This window comes from Anguilla rostrata, chromosome 1 (assembly GCF_018555375.3).
Source record: "Anguilla rostrata isolate EN2019 chromosome 1, ASM1855537v3, whole genome shotgun sequence".
Lineage (NCBI taxonomy): Eukaryota > Metazoa > Chordata > Actinopteri > Anguilliformes > Anguillidae > Anguilla > Anguilla rostrata.
The window spans coordinates 24590528-24613209 of record NC_057933.1 but is presented as its reverse complement, the minus strand read 5'-3'; the positions used below and the strand labels follow the sequence as shown (position 1 = coordinate 24613209).

The 22682-nt window shown below is 37.9% G+C and overlaps 1 protein-coding gene and 1 long non-coding RNA gene across 9 annotated transcripts in view; one reads left to right on the top strand and one right to left on the bottom strand.

The window, feature by feature from the left end:
- Positions 1–496: 496 nt before the first annotated feature.
- On the bottom strand, positions 497–6595 carry LOC135252811 (uncharacterized). 5 transcript variants are annotated; one of them, XR_010329477.1, is made up of 9 exons: positions 6571–6595; positions 5281–5456; positions 4921–5119; positions 4738–4817; positions 3347–3454; positions 2762–2856; positions 2389–2489; positions 2114–2157; positions 497–1453 (listed from the first exon to the last, which is right to left on the bottom strand). It is a non-coding gene; the product is annotated as an uncharacterized LOC135252811 (long non-coding RNA). The 5 variants fall into 5 exon arrangements; XR_010329474.1 differs by lacking the exon at positions 6571–6595 and adding an exon at positions 6159–6312; XR_010329476.1 differs by lacking the exon at positions 6571–6595 and adding an exon at positions 5722–5817.
- Positions 3450–22682, top strand: part of LOC135252794 (CD109 antigen-like) — a 33386-nt gene continuing 14153 nt past the window's right edge. Inside the window, exons 1-20 of one of the 4 annotated variants that reach the window (XM_064331334.1) lie at positions 3450–3794; positions 4524–4592; positions 5381–5443; positions 9670–9824; positions 10743–10771; positions 12056–12292; positions 12439–12564; positions 13016–13055; positions 13571–13652; positions 13974–14067; positions 14223–14364; positions 15898–16007; positions 18552–18770; positions 19230–19331; positions 19505–19567; positions 19764–19940; positions 20213–20365; positions 21216–21299; positions 21588–21648; positions 22461–22557. In XM_064331334.1, the coding sequence (XP_064187404.1) occupies positions 5424–5443; positions 9670–9824; positions 10743–10771; positions 12056–12292; positions 12439–12564; positions 13016–13055; positions 13571–13652; positions 13974–14067; positions 14223–14364; positions 15898–16007; positions 18552–18770; positions 19230–19331; positions 19505–19567; positions 19764–19940; positions 20213–20365; positions 21216–21299; positions 21588–21648; positions 22461–22557 (1991 nt within the window). In that variant the 5' untranslated portion in view covers positions 3450–3794; positions 4524–4592; positions 5381–5423. Of the gene's footprint in view, positions 3795–4521; positions 4593–4748; positions 4839–5339; positions 5444–7880; positions 8167–9669; positions 9825–10742; positions 10772–12055; positions 12293–12438; positions 12565–13015; positions 13056–13570; positions 13653–13973; positions 14068–14222; positions 14365–15897; positions 16008–18551; positions 18771–19229; positions 19332–19504; positions 19568–19763; positions 19941–20212; positions 20366–21215; positions 21300–21587; positions 21649–22460; positions 22558–22682 lie in introns of those variants that run through there. The other 3 variants (XM_064331316.1, XM_064331325.1, XM_064331307.1) reach the window with 3 other exon arrangements.

The following is a 22682-nucleotide window of genomic DNA, read 5'->3' as shown; positions in this document are numbered from 1 at the left end:
TAGAATGAGAACAAAAAACCTAGCTAGTTCGTTACAATGGCCTTTAAAGAAAAACAAATTTTAATTTATTTTTATTTGTTTTTATTCTTTGCTACTTGGTATATGTTTTAACTTTATTTTGCTTTGTCATTTTTTCTTTGAACTATTACATAAAATACACTGTAAATGTATTTTCTTAGTTTTACTTATTTTTGCTAATGTAAAACACGTTGAGTCTCATTTTATGTATGAAGTCCTATACAAATAAAATTGTATTATTATTATTATAAAGCATTAAGTGTCTTGTAGGTCCTCTGGCTACTGCTCCTAATATAGTGAGGATGTACATTACATCTGCGGTGTTCCAGACAAGTAGAAGATCTGCCAACAGAGATGGCTTCACCAAGTTTATGAATAAACCAAGGGGGAAAAAAATCCAGGGCAAACTTGTCACAAATACGATTGTTGTCAAGGTCAAGTTAAACAGAAAGAGAAAGCCCATTCTTCACCAACACACTTACAACAGGTGCTGACTTCAGCCAAGTTTATTCACGTTCATTTAACATGGAAACATAACAGACAATAGTGGGATGTCTTTACAGTATAGAGTTGTACATGAGTAGAACACAGTAGTCAACAGTTCCATAGTACACCATGACCATTTCTGCTCAAAAATGAAGCCTAAATGAGTTAAAACATAGTGCCACTGCTCCTAAACCATGCCCAACTCATCTAATTCACATTTGTATTAATTGTATCCCCCTCCTCCGTACTTAACTCAAACCCCTAGACCCCACAGCATATTACACTAAACATGCTTTCAATAAATACTTTCTCTCTAGGGAAGGACATCCAGTGACAGAGGAGGACATGGAGCCATTGAGGAGTATGTCTGTTACACCAGTAAGTTACCTCATCAATCACCCACCCAGGAGGTTGCTGTGGGAAACACACGGAGCCCAATATGGGGTGTGGTCTAAGCTACCAGGCTAGATGTACACACGAGATGCAATATGATCAAGGCTTAATTATGTGGGGCTGGAATTTTGACAACATGCACACCACAAAACAAATTTCACTGATGTTCTTAAGTTTTGTCTTTTAGGATTTAGTTTGAAAGAACCTTGGACTTCTTGATTTTTGCAATGGCACACATACATACACTCCGTGTTCGTCCTTTTTTGCTCTTTGCACATCTGTTGCACACATCTGAATGTTAGACTGGCCAAATGTGTAATACATGTAATAAATCCAGGGACTAAATACAATGCTTACACTAGGAGGATCATTATTAGTGGCTGTTGTTGCAGTTGCTGTTGCAGCTGCTGTTGCTGCTGCTGCTGCTCTTGCAGTTGCTTTCGAAGAGCTTGGATTTCTTCCTGCTGCTGTGCTACCACAGCTCTGACGTCCTCTAGAGCATCTGCAACACTTGAGAGTGCCGGCTCCTCCTGATGCTCATCCTTGATGAAGACCTCTGTAAACCAGACAACATCAAATTGTATATCATAATTATGACAATCATTAATAATGACTGTTTTTAGCTTCCTTTGTCATCAGAAATGCATCCCTTCTCCATGAAACGCACATTCTCCCGAGAAGAGGCCAGGGAAATAGAGAAGCAGACAAGAGACCAAGCCAAGTGAGAACTGTGGCAAGTAGGCAAGAAGGAAGGGTCATAACATCCAAATTTTCCCAGGTGGTCAAAAGGAGGAATGTGTCAGCTGTATTTGTGCAATCAGTGCAGGACCCAGAAAAGTTAATCTGTGCAAACAAAGAATGTAACATGTTGAATAATTAACCATTATAAGCCTAAGTACTATACACCTTTGTGTATTGCTTGGATAAAGAAAATAGATTTTTCCAATTAATTGACAAATGCCTGCATTTAAAACCCATGTCATTTGCCCACTCATAGGTATGGAGCAGCAATTGAATTTGGCCAGTGAAATGCATCTCAGTCAATTCCCTGGGAGGTGTCTACAGTACAGGCCAAAAGTATTTGGCCACAATCTCCTTTGGCATTAATTACAAATAAACAAATTATTGGAAGTCTATACAGGCATTTAACAAAGTGAGAGATGGAGGGGTGGGAGGTAGGTGGAGGAGTTTTTAAATTCAGTGAAATCTTATCTACCTTGAGCTTTCTTTTAAAACCACAGGTAGCCCAACACCTTTAGCCTGTAGTACAAGTAAAATAGGCACGACAGTTGCAAGAAATACAGCTAAGAAATTGAGGAGAGGTTGTGATTTTATTCTATGCACAAAAAAGATTTCCATGTTGAAAGTGTCCAAAGATATAGTTTATAAATGAAATAATAGAGCAGCTTCATGTCCACCTTACAGCTTAGGTGTTACTTTTTGTGTAATAAGCAATGTGTAAAACAAGTAAGATAAGAGTGATAAAATTACCCTTTTTAATTGATCTTTTTGTTTCTTGGTGATCTCTGTGTTCCTCTTTGAGTTGCTTGATCCCATCCACTGTGATATCCGTGAGTGGTACAGTTAAATGCCTGTTCACAAAAGTAAAGGCTTTTTATGGTATTATGCTAGTGAATATAGTATTTTCACCTGAAGGGCACCACAGACCACAGTTGATTAATTTTAAGGGCAACTCGCACATCAAAGCCAAATCGTTTATTTTCAACCCTTAAACCTATCCCTTATATGCTGTGAATCTTAATATGTCCATTACTTGAGAGGCACTCTACTAGGCTGTCAAAATGTTACATTTATCCCAATGCACTCGGTCAATGAAAAATAGAGGTCTAAGCTTCAAGCATACCGTCTTCTCGAAGAAGGTCTGCATGGTGTGGCAATCTTATTCCTTGCATCCCCGGGGTTGGGAAAGGTATCGTTCGGTCTTTCATTGACAAAGTGCTGGAAAATATTATCTGCCATTAACTACCAAGGTTTTTTTAAAAAAAGATTTAAAAAAAAATAAAAATAAAAAAAAAGAACCGCTCACTGATGTCATCACGTTTCATTCTGGAGTTAGTAACTTTCGCTACCTGTAAGCCTGTGCCCCATTTACGCTACACCGTTGTTATGGGAGATCGAACCTACATAGTGAAATCTTGTGCTATGTCTAGCTACCTATTCTGGCAGCTGTATTTACTTCCATTCTTATGTACCTTTTCTTATTGTATTATTTCTTATATAACCAGGTGTCTCCCCTTCGCATACGCAAGGACGCTCGCAGGCTAACGTTAAGCGTTTCATTGCCAGCTAACAGCTGCTTATCCGCTGTATTAAATTTGCATTTCACATATAAACTTTGATTTTATTCAGCCTAATCACTAGGCTAACTCCAGCTTACAATGTGTTATCTGATGTTATTAATAGGCATAATGTAACATTCGCAACTTACCTTCGAACAAATATATGTGTGTCTGCTTATGGTATTGACATTAAGCTGCGAGTGTGGTCGTCCACAAAGTTTTATCCACAGCAGACACTTTTCCAAGTTTGTTCTCGGCTTGGGAAACGGAATAAAAATAACACGCCCCTCCAGACGTTCAGGATAGCGTGAGTCTGTTTTGCATGTTCCCCAACACCTTTTAACCATTTTCAGAAGCAACTTTGTAACTGTAACCAAAGTTATTTTACGCCGTCAGACTCTACAACATTGCGAACAAGTGTCGGAGCCATCGATCGGAGCCAGACCCGTTGAAAGGGAGAATTGCGACACCCCCATAGACTTCTGTTGTAATCGGAGAATGCGGAAGTAACGCGTGTCGTGGGGCGACCAAATAGTTCCAAACAGTTCCAACGTTGAACCCCATTCATTTTCAGTGTTTCCGAGGCACGCTCGCTGATACGTTGATGAAATGACTGCATTTTTTTTTTACATTTTAACGCATTAGCGGACCTCTCATCAGTTTATTCAATAGTGGTATTTTATGTTTATTTGTTTATTAAAGGATCCCCATTAGCTGATGCCGTGGCAATCAGCTACTCTTCCTGGGGTCCACACCTGACATACTGTACATAACACATTACATGATAAACATTAAATTACATTAATATAGCCTACATTAAATAGCATCAATACACATTGATATAAAATGCAAGGAAAATAGTATGTAGTTTATGTAGCCAGTATTTTATGTAGCCAGCTTAATGTTCAGCGTAAAATAATAGCTCGTTAGTAAAAGCAGATAGCTAACGTAAGCAACACTTCCCTAGCGAACATAACCAGATGTCAGTTGGCCTACATTTAGCTCAAATTAATTGCAGTTATTGGTGTTCGTTGACATACAAAGTTTATCTTAAGTTATTAGATTTATTGTTAAAGTTAGCAACCCTTAGTTTCGACCGTATTAGTACATCTGATTACAATGAATGGTAGCTTAGCTCAACTAGATTACATGGCTAGTTTCTATCTAGCAAGGTTGTTCCTTGGTTAATTCAGTCATTACACACATCGTTTGTTAGGCAGTGCATCAATGACAGGTGATAAGATCAGCAGCATAAATGGATGGTCACAGTAAAAAGAAAGTGTAACTGCAGGTAGCTAATTACTTAACATATTTTTCTGTTGAAGAGCTGACATGTGAAAGCATGGGAGACTAACTTTGATAACCTAGCAAGCCAAGGATCCAAAAAGCAACAAGGTATGTAATTGTCAGTTATATCTGCAGCATCCAAAACTTAATGCCAATGCCACTTAAATAGTTGAAGATATTTGAAGATACAGTTAGACACTGAAACAATTTCTGCTTATATAATCCCTGTAAGATATGTGATATAGCACTTTACCATTTCTGTAGGAGCAATGGCGAGGCTGGTGGAGTCTTCACCTTCCTTGTCCTTTCTTCCCTCACTTCTTCCCTCAATATCTGAAATGATGACATGGCATTGTTAGTGTTACAGGGGTGTGTGTGTAGGCTAGTCATTGAAATTAGAAATATTATATAAAGTATGACTTCACATTATTCATACCAAAGTTCATTATGGGACAATATGTGTGGTCACTGGCCACTGCATGAACATGTACTGGAGGTTTTGGGGTGGTTCTCACAGCAGGACCCTTCCTCCTCTTGGGCTCAGGGCGATGCACAAATATGGTTGGAACAGCATCGGCCTTCAATTTCAGTTGGCCTTTTTTTGTTCTTGTGAATTGCTCTCCCTCAAAATGTGCCTGCAGAATGGCTTATGAGTTTAATTTCCACACACATTCCAGACTTTACCCCATAATTGTCAATCACAATTTCATTGTAGTCATGTACATATTACAGTAAAACACATTGAACCTTGATCCACAAGTGAAATGTCCAAATGTGGAGAATAAACATAACTTACCACACACAGTTTCCTGTTATTGTAATTTCTTGTGATGGTCAGGTTACTTCTGCTGACTTGGGCCAACCATTTTCTTCTCCTGTCGGTATCTTTTGGGAAGCCATACATCCGGATCCCTTTCTCAGACCGATTGGTGCATCCAAATGCTGAACAGCCAACCATGGTAAGACATCAATCTATAAAAGTTAGATGTTATGATTAAGCAAGCAAATATTTATACTAAAATCCAAGTTTCCCACAGGAATTTCTGAAACTGTGGTGGGTGAAATCTAAACCCACTAAAATATTCAAATCAAATCAAAATCATTTTGAATCAAATTTTATTGTCACATACACATTCACGTAAACATGCACACAAAGTGAATATGGATAACATTAGGATGTGAGTAATTATGACCATAGAATCACGAGAAAAATGCATACATAAATGAATACATTTACCGTATGTATACATTAATATTTTTCGTAACTGTTCACTCCGTCCCACGATCCCTCCAAAATGAAACACAGAAAAACGGATTAATGCTGTCTCTCCGCCACTCCCCAGAAATGCTATTATATATTGAATATAAGTGTCATCAACGTAGTAAATTGTAAAGTGGGCTGATGAATAAAAGAACGCCGGAGTGTTTAGGCTAAGAAGTGCAGTTTACTTCAACAGGCTAACGTTAAATGTAAAGTAAAACAATATGCCTCAGTAGCTGGCATAGTAGCATAGTATCGTAGCCATAGCTCTGCTTTACGATATTGCCGCCTAGTGATATAAAGTAAGTAATATAATATAAATAAATGTAAATAATAATAATAATAATAAAGTATCAGACATATAAATGATAGAACACAACAGTAATCAATGCACATTATGCGTTAATATTTACCGAACATTCCTGTAAATATAGTCACTGCTGCTGTCTGTCCCGCTGAAAACCATTCAAACAGGTGTTAACAGAGCGCGCCGAATTTGTTTGGAACTATCGAGAGCTACATGGACCACGTGATCGCGTGGCGGCGAGATCAAAGAGTGTCGCAACAAGGAAGGTACATAGAGACATTGCGCAACGCGTCATACTCTGAAAACCACGCCCACCGGAGGGGAAAACAATCGGCTGAAACCCTAGCTTGCTAGCTGACACGCCACTGGACTCCAATGTTAGGACAGGTTTTTCGGTTCGACAGCTTATAAAAACTTAGTTCTGGGTTCTTTACCCAATTGGTAGTGCATCCCACCACACACCAGCTTTTAGGCATTTTTCTGTTGTTTGCTAGCAGGCCAAAGTGACAAGTAGGCACCTTCACGCAATTCAAAGTCAATGGAGAGCGATGAATTGTTTTCCCCTCCGGTGTGGGCGGGACTTAATTGCGGTCTGTCTCTATATATCAACCATTTATAATCAGGGATTGGTGGAGTGCGGTTCAAATCATAGATTTTCTAACGGTCAATTGGCTGTACAGTTTCAGTTCACAGACTGATAAAATGAATGAGTTGTCCCGCCCTCGAGTTAAAAAGGCCCCACCTTTTCCTCTCTCTTATACATAGAGCGTATTAAAGGAAAATTCAATGGCAAACTCCCGGTGCTGTAATAGCTATGGGGCATGCCGCCCCACCAAGCTGTAACTTGGCGGTAATTGGAATTTACAATTTGCTGAGTATCTGTATTAATGAACTAATTAATAAATTATTTATTAATTAAAATTAATTATTTATTAATCTGTATTCATTAATTAATATGTATAGTTGTTAATTAACAACTGGTGAACTGGTTAACTGGGGGACGGTGCTGTGAAAATAATGATACAGTAACAGTGGCTGAAATCACGTAGAACATGCTTGGCTGTACTCTGAAGGAGGTTACAACAATGAGCACCAATATAGCTGGACATGCCAAACTGGGAGAAGGTGTAACACACAAATAATTAAAGAGAGTGAATAATTAAATGTTTACACACCTACACCTAAACACACGTGCGCGCGCGCACACACACACACAAACAGATGCACACACACACACACACTGTACAGCTTTACGTTGCCATCCTCGGAGGCAGACACCATGACACCGAAGACACAGTGGAAGATAACCCATATCTCAATGTACCACATATCAAATGCTGTAGGCAAATGCCACCAATACAATCATTGCATTATTTCCTCTTGTCATTCTGTAATGTAATTGGCTGAGCTAAATAAGTCATTTGCCTGAAACGATGTCATCTCATTATGACCATTATACCTTTGCTTACATGTTCCATTAAAGAAATCCAATCATAGCATTTAAATATGGCACAGTATGTGTCACCTGCTGCAAGCATAGTCAGTTAAGTTTCAAATAATATATTTTAAAAAGTAGTGGATTAAAATAAAAATAATTTCAGTTTTATATTTTCTGTATAAAATTCAGTGTCACTTTTAAATTACATGTACATGCTAGAATTTTTAAATAGTTCTTTGTCAGAATAATGGAGAATAATGAGAGGAGTTTGATCAAATCCCATGTAGGCTCCTGAGGTATTATATACACGGGATTCCTGAGGTAGAGACGGTTAGTCATTAATGCTTAAAGTAAACATATTCCAAGGATGAAACTTTCTCCATTTCCTCAAGGTAAATCCACAGCTCATGAAGTTACACCTCATTCTGTGTAAAAAATATTCAAGTATTTGTGAAAATGAATGTGATGTGGCAGTAAGATGTAATGGAGGAAATAGTCTGCTCCCCGGGGGCTGGCAGTAGGTGTGGCTTTTTGGGGAAAGGTGAGCAGGTATGCGCAAGTATCACAACAAGCCCTCAAACCCACAGACCAGAGTGGCTTCGCAGTGTTGGGAGATGGAGTGCTTTCGGGTCATTTGTGTTTACGTGATATTCCTTTCCAGCAGTGCTCAGAACAGGTAGGCTAACTTATTGTCTTTTGCCGTGTATGTATTTTTCGTTTGTGTTTCATAACAGACTTTTTTCTTTTTTTTTTTTTTTACAATTTTACAATTGAGATTTAACTAGAAGGATTTAAAAACAGTTTATCACAAAGCATGAGAAATAATTTCATAAATTTCATTTTCTCATTTAAGAAGAAATATTCAGACAAAACATTCAAACATTTTTATGCAACAATTAAAACTTTCAGTTTTAATATTTTTGGACTTCCTTTTTGGATAGTATCATGATGCCAAAGTATGCCGATGTAAATGTAGGTTAGTGGTATTCACTTTTGTTTACAATATTCATTTTTGGTTTGTTTGGCTATCTTTGCATTTTGATTATAAACAGATCTTCCCTCCCTGCTTAGTGATTTTTGTGTTCCAAAGGCTAACACTGATGTTCTCTGCTTCTATAAATTACTCTGGATAAATGTGTCCACAAAGTGATTGTAATGTAATGGGCAACTCATTTATAGAACTTGAATGTATATGAAATAAATATTAATTATTCCCACTGACCAATTGCTGATCAACAACGTAAGAATTTTAAATGTAATGGTAACATAACTGCTGTTTTTATTCTGGCTTATCAATAAATCAGTCAATCAGATACTAAATCATTTGATCAATAAGTCATATAAACAAACAAATTGACTTCTTTAGTGCTCATAACATGAGCTCATAACAGCTTCTCATGGTAAATCCACATTGTCTTGCTAGAGCAAGGTAGAGGTAAGGCGATCTATGCAGAAAGTAGGATGTAACAGATACAAGTCTCCATGATTAACAATTGTAACAACACAAACCAATGACACCAGGAAGTAATGAATATCCAGAAAAACACTGTGAAGCCTAAATCAGCTGTTCCTCGCTGACCATTCTTAAGGAAAACTATCACCAAACAGCCATAGACTTCCATCAGAATGAGCTGCTCATCATAGGTATCCAAACTGGAATGTTCAGTGAAGTGGCATGCGTCTGTCCTAGGAATGTATGGATTCTCACAGCAGCAAAACAAACAAACTAACTTATAAATAAATAGATAAAAATGCTTGCACAATTCTTGAAACCACCTTAACTATTGTCCAGCCGTTTCATAGCTTTTTCTAAATGAAGTTATCAAACGTATAGGAAGTTGAAGAACGAAAATCGGCAGCTATTATTCTTAAAGTGCTGTTACAACGTAATGTCATTTTAATTCCACGCCAACATTTTTCTTTGTATGTAATAGTCTGTATCAGTATCTTTGCTATAGAACATTTTTAGGTTGTGTGGAGAGTTGTGCAAATACAATACAATACAAAAGAAACAAGCAGCCAGTTTTTTCTGTTATTGATTTTGGTGCTTGATATGTTTTGGATATTTTTTTCTTCGTTTTTTATCTTGGAACGGAATTATGAAGTATTTCACGTTAATTTAGATGTTGTACTAAAAAATGCATCCTTCCTCACTCTGTTTCTCCATCTTTCTCTTCAGCCCCTCATATCTAATTGCAGTGCCCAGGGAACTACAACAGGGAGTTCCTACGTCATTGTCAGTCACAGTCTTCACCGATTCACCTGTCACAGTCACTGCAGAGGTTTTCAGTGGTAACATCAGTGTGGTGAAGACACAAGGCACTTTCCAAAGAGGTGAAAGCTCCACCTTGTCCTTAGATTACGTTCTCTGTGTGCTATCTGTTTCAATGTGGTGGAAAAAATGTCTGTACTTCATTCCAGTGAACTGAGAAATATTTTTGTAGATGAACTAATACATGAACTGATCAACACCATTTTGTAAAGTTATCCCGCATCCATGCCTCTGATATTCAGATATTGACCTCTAGTTTATGCTTTGTACTTTTTTTCTCATTTATGAATCTTGTCCTGATTTTCTGCAAGCTGCTCTCTCCCTTTATTATGTTTGGTTTTTGGAATGCAAAACATAACTTTTCTCCCCTGCTCTATGGTATTCCAGTGGTTCGATGTCCTCAGACCAGTAAATCAGGTGTATGGACTTTAACATCAATCACAGCTGTAAATGAATTTTAATTGTAAAGTTTGCATTCATCTATGGTGCAATGCTATAAAATTGTACTAAAGTTTAGACAATTTACACTACAAAAGACGCTAAAATAAAAACAATGAAAAGATTGTATAATTAGTGACATATTTAACTCAAAATTTCCATTTCAGTTGTTCTAAAGTCTAAAAATGGCTGTGTAACCATAGAAGACAAGGGAGAGCCTCAGCAGCTCAGATAACATATGGCATGCCAGCTGCATTGTATTATTTGTTGATCTCTCACATGGGTGGGGCTGAGGGAGGTGGGGGTGGGTGGGTCAGTATTGTTTCTTTGAGAACACATTTGAATATAATGGAGTCAGTGACACTGAAATGTACCCAAATGTACCCATCAAGTCAGAATGGTTTGTTAACATAAACTGACTTGATGAAGATCCACTTGGATCTAAATATCACAGTGTTATTTTGGGACCATAGACGGTGTGTGTTCTTGGTCATGTTTGTTAAGTAAACACTAAGTATAAAGTTTGTTTGTTTTATTCAAAGGTCTGACTGAACTACAGACACTCCCACCTGTGAGTATAGTGACAATGTGGTAAAAATGTAGTTACATCTTATCAACCATTTTTCCTTTTGCATGACTTTAAATTTAATAGATTATTGACTTATTCTGAAAAAGCCATGAAGGCATTTGTGAAGAGCAGCAGGAAGGGGATGTAGCTTAGTAGTAGAGTGCACACGTTGCATGTCTGAGGCCTGGGGGTTCGATCTCTGTAATTCAAAGTAGATTATTTTGGGGAGGCAGTGGGGTACAATGGCAAGGGAATTGGCTTTGTATCGCAGAGATTGCAGGTTCAAATCCCTGGTACATTGTTGCCATTGTTCCCTTTAGGAAGGGTTGTATAAATTATTTATATGCATAAAAATGTAATCTTTTCAGGTTGGTCTGGGTAATGACCTCTGCGACTTTCCTAAGTATAGCAGTGCCACAATTTTGACCTCACAGAGGAGTGGCAATTTAATCTCAGAAATTTCAGTATGAAGAGCACTAAAAATACAGTGGTAACCTAGTTTATGGGAATTCTTCTGTCCACACTTAAAAATTCCGAAAGACACTATGTGAGTAAACCAAATCACAGAGGATGGTATACATTAGGTGCACCAAACAGCAAGCTAATCTCAAAAAATAGAAAATAAAGAAAACCTTGTATTTTTAGAACACTGGATTTTTAAACCAAGGTATACAAGCTCTTTATAGGTTTGTTATATTTCTGCACTTGTTCCTTTGTATATTTGTTGTATGTATCTATATTGCTTATCAGTGCTGCTTTTGCCAGGCTGGCGTACGTGACCCCTTGTGATTGGTGTTTCCTAATCCCCTGTCCTGAATAACTCTGGAAAGTCACAGTGTTTTGCCTGGCTTGTAGTTAATACCTCAGCACTGATTAAGCGCGTCTATACTCTAGTTTTAGTTACAGTTATACAGTTTTCTAAACAAACAGGGTTTTGCTCTCTTTTTATTTTTTTGAGATGTGTGGGCATTTAAACAATGCAAACAGTTCTAAATCCAATGAAACCTTTGGTCAGAGGGTTAGACAATATTTTTAAAAATCATGTTCCCTAAATAAATGACAGATTTTATGGGTTCATCACACAGCGCACGGCTTAGCATAACATCTCACAATTCGTATAGGGAAAATAAAAGAGTCTCTATGTAAAGAACTTTCCCCTTAAAATCCTTTCTCCCTGCACCTTGCCATATATTTTACTCTTGATCTTGATTGCATTTTTAATTTCTAACACATGTATTTTATATAAAACTGACTAATATAATATAATTAATTTACTTTCTGCCCTAGATTTTGGACAATGCTTCGAGCCCCCCTCATCTATATGTGCTTGTGGTTAATGGCCACGTGGGGAACGTCTCGGTGTTCACTAACACAACCGTCATGCAACTGAAGGCCCTGAGCTTCTCCACCATCATCCAGACTGACAAATCCCACTATGAGCCAGGCCAGGCAGTGAAAATCCGGGCCATCTCCATTTACCCAGGCGGCAAGCCACACAAAGCCCCCGCAGACATCACCATCAAGGTGGGCAAACAAAGAGTGTGGACACGCAAGACAAAAAGCAAAAAACTAAACCGTGGCAAACTGGAAATATTAAACGGAGCTCGTGTTTAATATCAAAGATCTACTCGTATCTATTTTTAAATATGTTTTTCCCCACGGCTGGTCAGGATCCCAAGGGGAACTTGGTGCAGCAGTGGCTGCTTGTGGACGGCACCCTGGGTGTGGTGTCCAAGGAGTTCCAGCTCTCCAAAAACCCTCCCCTTGGCATGTGGACAATATCGGTGTCAGTTAATGTAAGCCAAACCTTCATTTTCAAAAGCATGCAAAAAAAAAAAAAAAATCTAAAAAGTCATGTTATCCATTGTGCTATTCATTTGATTGTATGTGGTGATATGTAATGTGTTGTATATTTTTCCTTTGATGTTAAAAGACCAAACTAAGGAAATGCTTTTGAACTTGTTGTGTCTTATGATTTGGGTGTGGTATTATCCTTACAATGCAATAATTACTGTGGAATTGTTTCTTTGTGAAATGCAGAAATATTAGCAGAAGTGTTATGTAAAATGTGTGACAGAAATGTATTGTAATCCATTGAAGCAGATGAACACACCTGGGGCTCAATATGTACTCAGTATTTGAAATTCCAATGACACAGACTTCTGAATGTGGGTCGGGGGTATCTACAACATTTCTTAGCTATATCTCTGACCTCGATGGCTGATCCTAATGTTTGTCCTCTTGCAGGGGGTGGACAGCAAGAGGAACTTTACTGTGGAATACTATGGTAAGACTATGTTATAAGAGCAGTGGAAAGGCAAGAACCTTTTTGTAAACTCTGTAATCTGTTCAATCCCAGGTTACATAGACAATTTAGCTTTGATGAGACCAGGGCATTCAACCCACCTTTGCTAGTCCTCTGGCTATAAACATTGCTCATTTTGTGAGTTTAGTTTTGGGGAGGATATACATGTAAGTGTGAGAACTTCACAATCACTCATGTTAATTATATTATTAAATTCATATTGACTGGTGATAAAGAGAGCCTGAAATGTCTCAGGAGCTTTCATGTTATACATAAAAATGATATATAAATAAAAATAAAGACAATTCTTAGAAGCAGTGATGTACAGTTCTTATTGATTATTGAAAGGATCTGGATGTCGAGCATGACAAATAACAGTTAGCACAGACAGCAGACACACTGCGTAATTGGAGAGGAACTGATATTAATATAAACATTTTTATTAAACAAACTGTGACCTGTTGGTGTCCATTGACATTTACTCTGTTGTGTGGCAGAGCAACCTAAGTTTGAAGTGTTGGTGAAGGTGCCCACCGTCATTCATTATGAAGATAACTTGTTTGGAAGTGTCAGTGCGCAGTAAGTCAAATTTACTTATTATTTTTGCCTGCAGTAGTTTTCCCATATATTGATGTTTGAAAAAATGAATAATTATTAACTGGCCATTGTAAAAAAATATACATTTATATATTTAGATTCCCTTGAGGCTGATTTGCTAGAAAAGGGTTTCACTTCTATTTCCGCATCAAAGCCGTAAGGCAGAGTTGACAGTAAGATGATGAAACTTGTATAATTGTATAATTTTTACATGTTAGCTTGTAAGTTATTAATTCTGCAGTAAAGACTGTGAAATTATCCAGTACTTCATAACTAATAAGATTCAAAACATTTATTTTCCAGATACCCATATGGGAAACCAGTACGGGGAGTGTTGACTGTGATGGCTGAATTTGAGTTATTTGGCAGCATATTTAGTGCTAATAAAACCAAGAAGGTCAGTCCTCTTTTATGTGAGCTTTAGAGTTTCCAGACAACATGTCAAAAATTGGAGAGATGAACTGTACAGTTAAATGAGTCTTGATTTAAAAATAAAAATAAAAATAAAATAGACACTGCGTCACACTAAATAATCTGTGCTTACCTTTCCAGATCAACGGTTCAGCTGATTTTGTCTTCAGCGAAGATGACTTCGCAGACCAATTTAACATGTATGAAGGATCTGTGAGGTCCACGGACAGCATGGATAAGCTCGTTGTTAATGTTACCGCCTGTGTTACGGAGACCCTTACAGGTACTTTAACCAGGAGTGATCTTGCCACAGATTACCTGTCCTTCTCGATTAAAAAAAACAAACAAAGAAAAAACGAACTTTGTGATATAAATTAGATACATAGGTGCTCCTTGGTTACAAAATAACACAACACTAAAGATGGTCACAATAGCCGCTTTTCCACCGCATGGTACCGGCTGAACTCGACTCACTTTTGGTACCAGGTAGGCTACTTTGTTTTCCACTGCAGATAGTACCCCCGTCAATGTAGCTGGACGTTATTAGCGACGCCGCATGAAACGCGTTGTTCTGACCAATCAGTGGTCTGCAGTGTTTTCATGTCACCTTTTGGTATCGCCTCAGCTTGCTTGGAACCTCGACGGAGGTGATACCAAAAAAGTACCAGGTACCAGGCACTTTCCACAACTTTTGCCTGATGGAAAACCAAAAAATTCGAGTAGAGTCGAGTCAAGTTGAGCCTGTACCATGCGGTGGAAAAGCGGCTAATGTGGTTAAAGTCAGGCCTGTTTTTGGCATACGCCAGAGATGGTCTCCTAGAGTGCCACAGACGGGAGGGGCGCCAAAGAGGTGGGGAATTATTTTGCTGTTATTTATTAAAATGTAAGTCCCCTAAATACACACATAATGAATGGTGTAAATGAAAACGTCCAACTTAATACGTATGCATGTCGTTATATAAATGCAACAAATTGTTTACAATTAGTTTTTTTGACATTTTTAGACATTTCTTGAAATGTCGCGACGATTAACTAAATGCAGCTGTCATGATATCGCGTCATAGTTTCCAACTTAACTTTCCTTATGGTGGTTTTTCTTCTAGGCCTTAAAAGTGCTACAATTCGTCCTATTGGCAAAGGAACATTTTCTATGAATGCATCATATGTATCATGTGTGATATTTTTTAAAATAGAAGATATTTTAATTGCAGTAAAAGCGATAGGAATGCCACTGCTTTGGCAACATAATCTCAGATAAAGATAAGACCCATTAGGCCGTAAATGATCATGATCAATGTTTTTTGAAACGTGTCTATTAATTGTTCAACCCATTTAATTCAGGCGGATGAGAAGAAACAATGGCCTGAGTGTTGGCGTAAATATTTAGTCATGTATAGGCTATGTGTAATCAACACAGGTGAAGATGTTTTGTTGCAAAATAAACTGGCGAGTGGATGGGATCATTGACCTTATTTTTGGGAAGCTAAAATACAATAGAGTTGAATACATGCTTGCATTATGGCTTTGAGTGGATTCAGTATGTTAACGGTGTCTGGTCAGGGGCACCAAAATGGTCAGATACAGCCCTGATCAAAATAATACTTTCTTAATAGGCAGGGTGGGGGGATACCCATCAGAAAGTTTTATCTATGACTACCGTTTTATTATTGTTTTTTTTGTTGTTGGAATTTTATACATATTTTAATATTAAATATTATTACCTGTTGATATATGTCCTGTTTAATTATAGATAGACAACAAGTTTAGCGTAATATTACATCATTTAAAATTTATGAGAGATGCTTTCTTCTCAAAGGATTAAAATACAACAGAACAATGGTGGTGGCCGTGGTGAACCAGAAATATCACCTTAACTTCTACAACCATCCCAAGGTGTTGAAACCCTCTCTAAACTTCACTGCACAGGTAGGGAAACTTTTTACAGCTTCATAACAAGTCAACTTCTGTCTGGATTAGATTAGGCCGCGAAAGAGGAAACAATAAAGGTCACATTATGACGTAATTCTCATGACATAATTAATTCATAATCTCCTGTGGCTGAATGCATTCATTGCAATAAAGGGGTTCATTGATGTATCATTAACCATTAAAGACTTTGTAATGACATCTTGTAGTCATACTTCTCCATAACCATTGTACAATAGTAATAAGAAAACTGAGGGGTTGCTGTTCAGTTATGACTAATGTCGTACAATCTTCCTGGAGTGGAATCAGGGCACTGTTTTGTGGTTAGACTATTCCATTACTGCCTGAGTGATCTTGATTTATACAGTAGTTCCATGTAGCAAAGCAATAATCAATTAGGACCACAGTCTGTCTCCACTTGTTGTCTCACATGTACTTCAGTCCTGTGCCAACAAGAGGTTGATAGCCTTTTAATTAAGCCACATGTCACACGATTACCCCAAATACATCATCCCAATCATCTATTATGATAACGCAATTACCTCTAATTAAGCACCAATGATAATTGACAGCAATGTTTACAAGCAACACTAAATTGTGCAATTCAGTTCATTTATTTAGGAGATTAGGCGGGGCATTGGTGGCCCAGTGGTAGAGCTCCCGCCTGCCACGCCGGCGGCCCGGGTGCGTATCCCGGCCAATGCCCCAAAACCCAGCCACTGGGGATGCGCAAGTCAGTGCATTCATAGTGCCGGTCCCAAGCCCGGATAAATGGAAGGGTTTTGTCAGGAAGGGCATCTGGCGTAAAAAATATGCGGATCAGGATGATCCGCTGTGGCGAGCCCGAACGGGAACAGCCGAAAGAAGAAAAAAAAAATTAGGAGACGAGGCACACAACAGTATTCTTAAATCGTAAAAAGAATCGGTTTTAATTTCTTTACTGTAGAAGTGGGAAATGCATTAAAAAGAGACATGTAACATTTATTAACTGTTTATTTAAATAGTTCATTATTATTAGTATTATTATTATTATTATTAATAATTATAATTATAATTATAATAATAATAATAATAATAATAATAATAATAATAATAATAATAATAATAATAATAATAATAATAATATAGTGTCCGGCAGATGTGCTGTATATTTTTAAAATTTTATGGTAAAATGGTGGATGCCTTGAACACAGTTAAAATGAAAATTCAAGGTTCTAAACTTTGTGATAACGTATTTTGTCATAGTCATTCATGATGCCATGTCCATTTGAAGAGACACATCTTTCTGTATTGACAGAGCTTGTTACAACAGACAAATATCATTTAGCCTTTTCGGTATGAGTAAGAAAGATTGCCTCTGCTGTATTGCAGAAGTCACTGCAGTGCCATTTTCTTGTGAAAAGAATTTGAAATTGACAAATTGGGTCTGTTTGGAGGGTTGGCATGACAAGTCTGTCCACTTTCTTGGTATCAAAAATCTGAATATTTGTTAACTGGTCAACAGAAATAATTTGCTAATTTCTGAGCTGATCAGGGTTATAATACATCACAGGCAATTCATTCCAGTAAGGTACAATGTATTGGCAAGGAAGATGTTCCAGTCCGTTGTGATGGATTTTTCTTGAAGAACAAATACAATATGTGAAACACAATTGTCATTCCCATTTGATTTGTCTCTGACCACAGATATACGATAAGTTGTTTCAATCAGTTCTTTCATTTTGATTTTATACAAAGTGGCAGTCTGCAGCACACACTTTGTTCAAAGCTGTCTAGCTGAATTGCCCCTCTGTTTATAGCAAGGTTTTTAAAAACGCATTCAGTTTGGGATTGGCTATTCCTTCCGTTGGAGTTTTCACTTTTACGAATACATCCACCTGCTACTCAAGGCTGTCTTCTACCCTGGTGACATGATTTCCCATTGGTGTTGATCGTAGTCTTCAATTAACTGTTTGCTTGTTTTTAATGGTCTATTGATATCTTCATAATGTGATTTATTTTTATATTGCAATGTGCGTAGTGTACTTTGGCAGATACTTTGTGTTCTTGTGCACACAAATACATGCTTTCCGTAGCGAGTGCGTTTCACGTTCCATTATTGTTCACTGTCTTTTTACTTTCCGGTATTAGGTCAATGAATAATTTTCATACATGTCACAATTGAACTGCATAATTACATTCAAAAATGTTCTGTTTGAGTGTCTAGTACCCCTTGAGGATAACAATCGAAATGTGAAGAGACACACTGGTGGCCCTACTTACAATAAATATCAGTGAATACATATGTTTGTTTATGATTTTTTTCTTTTTATGTTGGCCCCTTCAGTTCCCAAAAAGAATGCGTAAGACCAAATAACACACCCCTGCTTATCTATATCCATAGGTTTTTCACTGCATGTGTCTATAATTGTGATATGATTTTGATGGTAACCAATGAACACCTTGTTTCAGTAATGTAATTCAAACTAACCAAGGCGATATGAGCCACAAAGTATTCATTTTGCTTTTTGAACGCTCACTGATATCTTATGGTTATGTTTGCAGCTGAAGGTATCATTATACAACCAAAATCCATTGACTCTGATGGATCGGGCGACCAATGTTATCATTAATGTGACTCAGAGAAGATATCCTGAGCTGAGTAGGATGGAGTCAGGTGATATGGAAAGCTCCTCCCTGCACCTGAGCCTCCCTGTGCCCCAGGATGGGATAGTAAACTTCCAGTTTCAACTTATGGACCAGGTGTCAGTGCTCACCATACTGGTGAGTGCTAGAATGTTTTATTTCTCATTTTTTTTAAAAAGAACAACTTATATTTATGTTTAATTTAAAGGCGAAGAGTTATCAGTTTCGACTCGTGCAAGTGTTGCTATAGAGTTAATAGCACAAAATAGAAGAGACACTTTCTCCTCAATATCACTGTGATTCATTCTACATTTCAATCAGATGAAGAGCATCTATGAGACATTCCATTTAAGATCTTGAACATCTTGAACAGGACACCATCTCTTCACATAACTGCCTTCTCAGACCTTGGTTCCTTCCTTGGTTTTTGAATCTAGTTACTGCAGTCTGGAATGGTTTATTTTTGTCTTTATGCCCAAAAATTGTGATCTGTTCTTTCCCCCCAGTTACAGAGGTCTAAGTTTAGTGTTTAAGCATGGTTGTCGTGGACTGGTTTGGCGTTTTGGTGTGATTCTTGCGATCTGGTTTGGTTTTTAGGCCCAATTCCAGGGCACAGTTCAGACCCTGAATCTCTACAGGGACTACTCTTCTCCCAGCATGTCCTACATTCAGATCCACAGGTCTAACTCTTCTGCACATGTGAGTCAGATACAAATCAATATTTGGGTGAATGTTTTGTTGATATAATAAATATATACATATTATAATAACATATAAATGATAACCTGTAAAAAAACTATTTATTGTGTGGCTTTAAATTAAAATGATGTGTGCTAACAATTGAAGCAAACATTAAATTTGTATAATTTTAGGTTGGGAATCCTCTTTGGTTCACTGCAAATAGCAGTTATCCATTAAGAGAGTTTCAGTATTTGGTAAGTATATGAGACTTTGTCTATTTTTATCATTATAACCTTTTCTACCAGGTCTAATATTGATATTACTGTACATAGCTGATGACCTCATCAATTGTACAGAACTGCTCAATGAGTACAGTGTTCTTGAGAAATCTGTTCAAAATTGAAAATAAATGCTTTACTGTATCAGCTGGTGACCTCAGTTTCTCTCCAGGTAACGTCCAGGGGCCACTTGGTAGAGACAGGGACGGTGACCTCCATGTCCTTCTCCCTGACACCCAAGGTGTCCTGGGTCCCCCTGGCCCACCTGGTGGTCTACAGCGTCCGCTCAGATGGCGAGATTGTCAATGATGCAACATCTTTTCCTGTTCACCAGTTTCAGAGGAACAATGTAATCGCATATGAATTCTTAAAATAAATTAAAAATTGCTTCTGGATAGTTTCCTGGTTTGGATGATCACTGAAAAGAAAGATTCACATAATTCCCCTGGGATTATCAGTTGTTCATCAATACGTTACACAAATTGTAACTTGTTGATCCTCCTGATATTGTAATTTATTGATAGTCTATTTGGCGTTTTTCAAGCCTGAAAGCGCTATATGCTTTACAAACATTTCCTATGAATCAATGTAGGGTATGTAGTCAATGTGTTGTGTTGGCAGGTGTCTCTGAACTGGAGTCAGGCCAATGTGAGGCCAGAGCAGGAAGTGTCACTCATGGTGACGGTGACTGAGCCCAGGAGTCTGGTGGGAATTTGGGTGGTGGACAAGATGACAAACTGCCCTGAGCTGAGCAACAACCTCACTGAAAAGCCGGTGAGAAACTCCATTTGGTCAGATAAAAAATCTGTGAATTGTCCTGAAAAAAACAATGACAAAAACCATGATCATGTACATGCCTGGGTTAAATGGTCTTTTACCCTTAACTTCTAATTTAGACTTGCATGCAATTGTGAGTGAAAGATAAGGGCAATGTTAAAATGTTGGTCATGGATTCTGTTGTAGCATCGGTTTATACCTAGAGCAGTAAATATATCTTGGCAAATAATTATATACTTACAGATAAACTCAAAAATATTGGTGCAGTTATGTCAAATCAGTTGTTCTTCCTCTGTACTAAACAAATACTATTATGCTAAATTTGCAATGTCTGCATTTATTTCATGTGTTTTTTCAAACAAACATTGAACAATTACAACAATGCCATTCAATGAGTCAAATGTAAGGGGTATGCAACTAAATATTGACCTTGCAAATCATTAAAATTGTCAAAGCATACTTTCTCCCAATATTTACATTGACTTGAAACAGGGGGACTTAACTCATTGAATGGCGTTGTTTTATATTTACTCGTTTTCCTGGTTCTGTTATTGTTATATCATCATTTGATAAAACAAAGTTTTCTTTGATAGTCATTTGGCTTTTTTTGCACCCCTCACAACTAAACTCTTTTTTATTTACCAATCCATTCTGTGACTACGGTTTATGTTTGAAATATTCTGTTGGAAATTGCACAAATTAAAGTCTAGTTTCATTAAAAGCACAACGAATGAATGCACTTCAAAAACCTGACTGACCAGTTGAAATGTAGCCCCTTCTTTTGTTCCACCCTTTCTGACAAGCTGTAACAGTATCATTTTTTGTATGTGGGTGTGGGATATTGCAGGTGCTGGGGGGACTTACTGAGGACAATATGGACGAGAATAATCTTCTGTTTGCAATGAGTGGTGACCCCTTCTCCACTTTCAGGGTAACACTGGCATGCAGACAGTCACGCTGAAAACACTGATATGGCTTTTTCCAAGTTGTATTACTTTACATGTCCAAATAGCCCCCAGTGTTGATACTTCCACGTTTGTCATTTGCTGAATAATGTAGCCTACCATTCATAATTAGCAATTAAGCATTCACACTGGTCTTTGTGTCTTCACACTTTGAATGAATGCAACTGCCATTTTGATAGTGATTTTGTACATGCAGATATATTTTACCTGCCATGGCAGTAAAAATCATCATCATACAAGTTTTCATTCTCCAGGCTGGCAACATCATGGTGTTAACAGACGCCACGTTATCTCCCAGGGAGCGGTTTGAAGTTCGTAAGTTTAAAATTACTATTGTTATTCAGACACAGTAAACATATTTCAATACACATGCATGCCTTATACAGTTACCTTTTTGATTATCTTATATACATATCATGTTTTAAACAAATCTGTGATACTGTGTGCTACTACACCCTCAGGGTCACAGAATAGGACCAGGAACTGTGGACAGAGCACAGTAACATTAAACTTAACCTCAAAACCAGGAAGCCCCCATGGCTTTGTATTGTGTTTCTGAAATGAGACCCCTGGCCCTGAAGTCACATTGGATCCCTCCCAAGCTAATGATTTTCTGCTAAAGAGAGTAAAACAAGGAAGTTTACTATTGTGACAACATGACATGAATTGAGTCAGCTACTCGTTTTTGGGGATCTTCTTTACTTTGCAAGCTAGCTCTCTCACAATCCAGTGAAAAGGAGGACTAATTCTGTTAAAATAATGTCGACAACGTATTATTGTGCAGTAAAAAAATGTGTGCTTTAGCCCCATGGTACTCTCCTGGCCAGGCTTTGCTATGTCCTGATAAAAACAATGGAAAAAGAGGGCATGCCATTAGCCCTGATTCCTCCAAGCTCTGGTTTCTACATATAGATAGTAGATAAGAGGCAGATTAGTTTTTTCCTGATGTAATCTCACTACAATTCTGACTGTTATTATGGCACATGTATGACTGTCCATGTGACTTTAAATGCATTTAGTTGGCTGGAATGGTGTAGGTGCAACTCCTGTAACTACAGGAGAGAGGCATGTTTAAATGATGCGTGGGGTGGATCTTGGCAGTACTAATCCTTTTATGTCCATGGCAGGGGACGAAATGCAACTTCCACAGCAGGGGGTGGACTGGGAGCCTCAGGTGTGCAGGGACTCACCGGAGACATGGCTATGGCTGGAGACCAACGTGAGGTAAAGCGCAGGAAGTACACTTAGAGCAATCACCAAGGGGAGGATCATCTGGGGAATAGAATCCTGTGGGAAATCTCACCTGGGCAACAGTCAACCAGGCCAGGGGTTCTGAAACCACGGTCTGT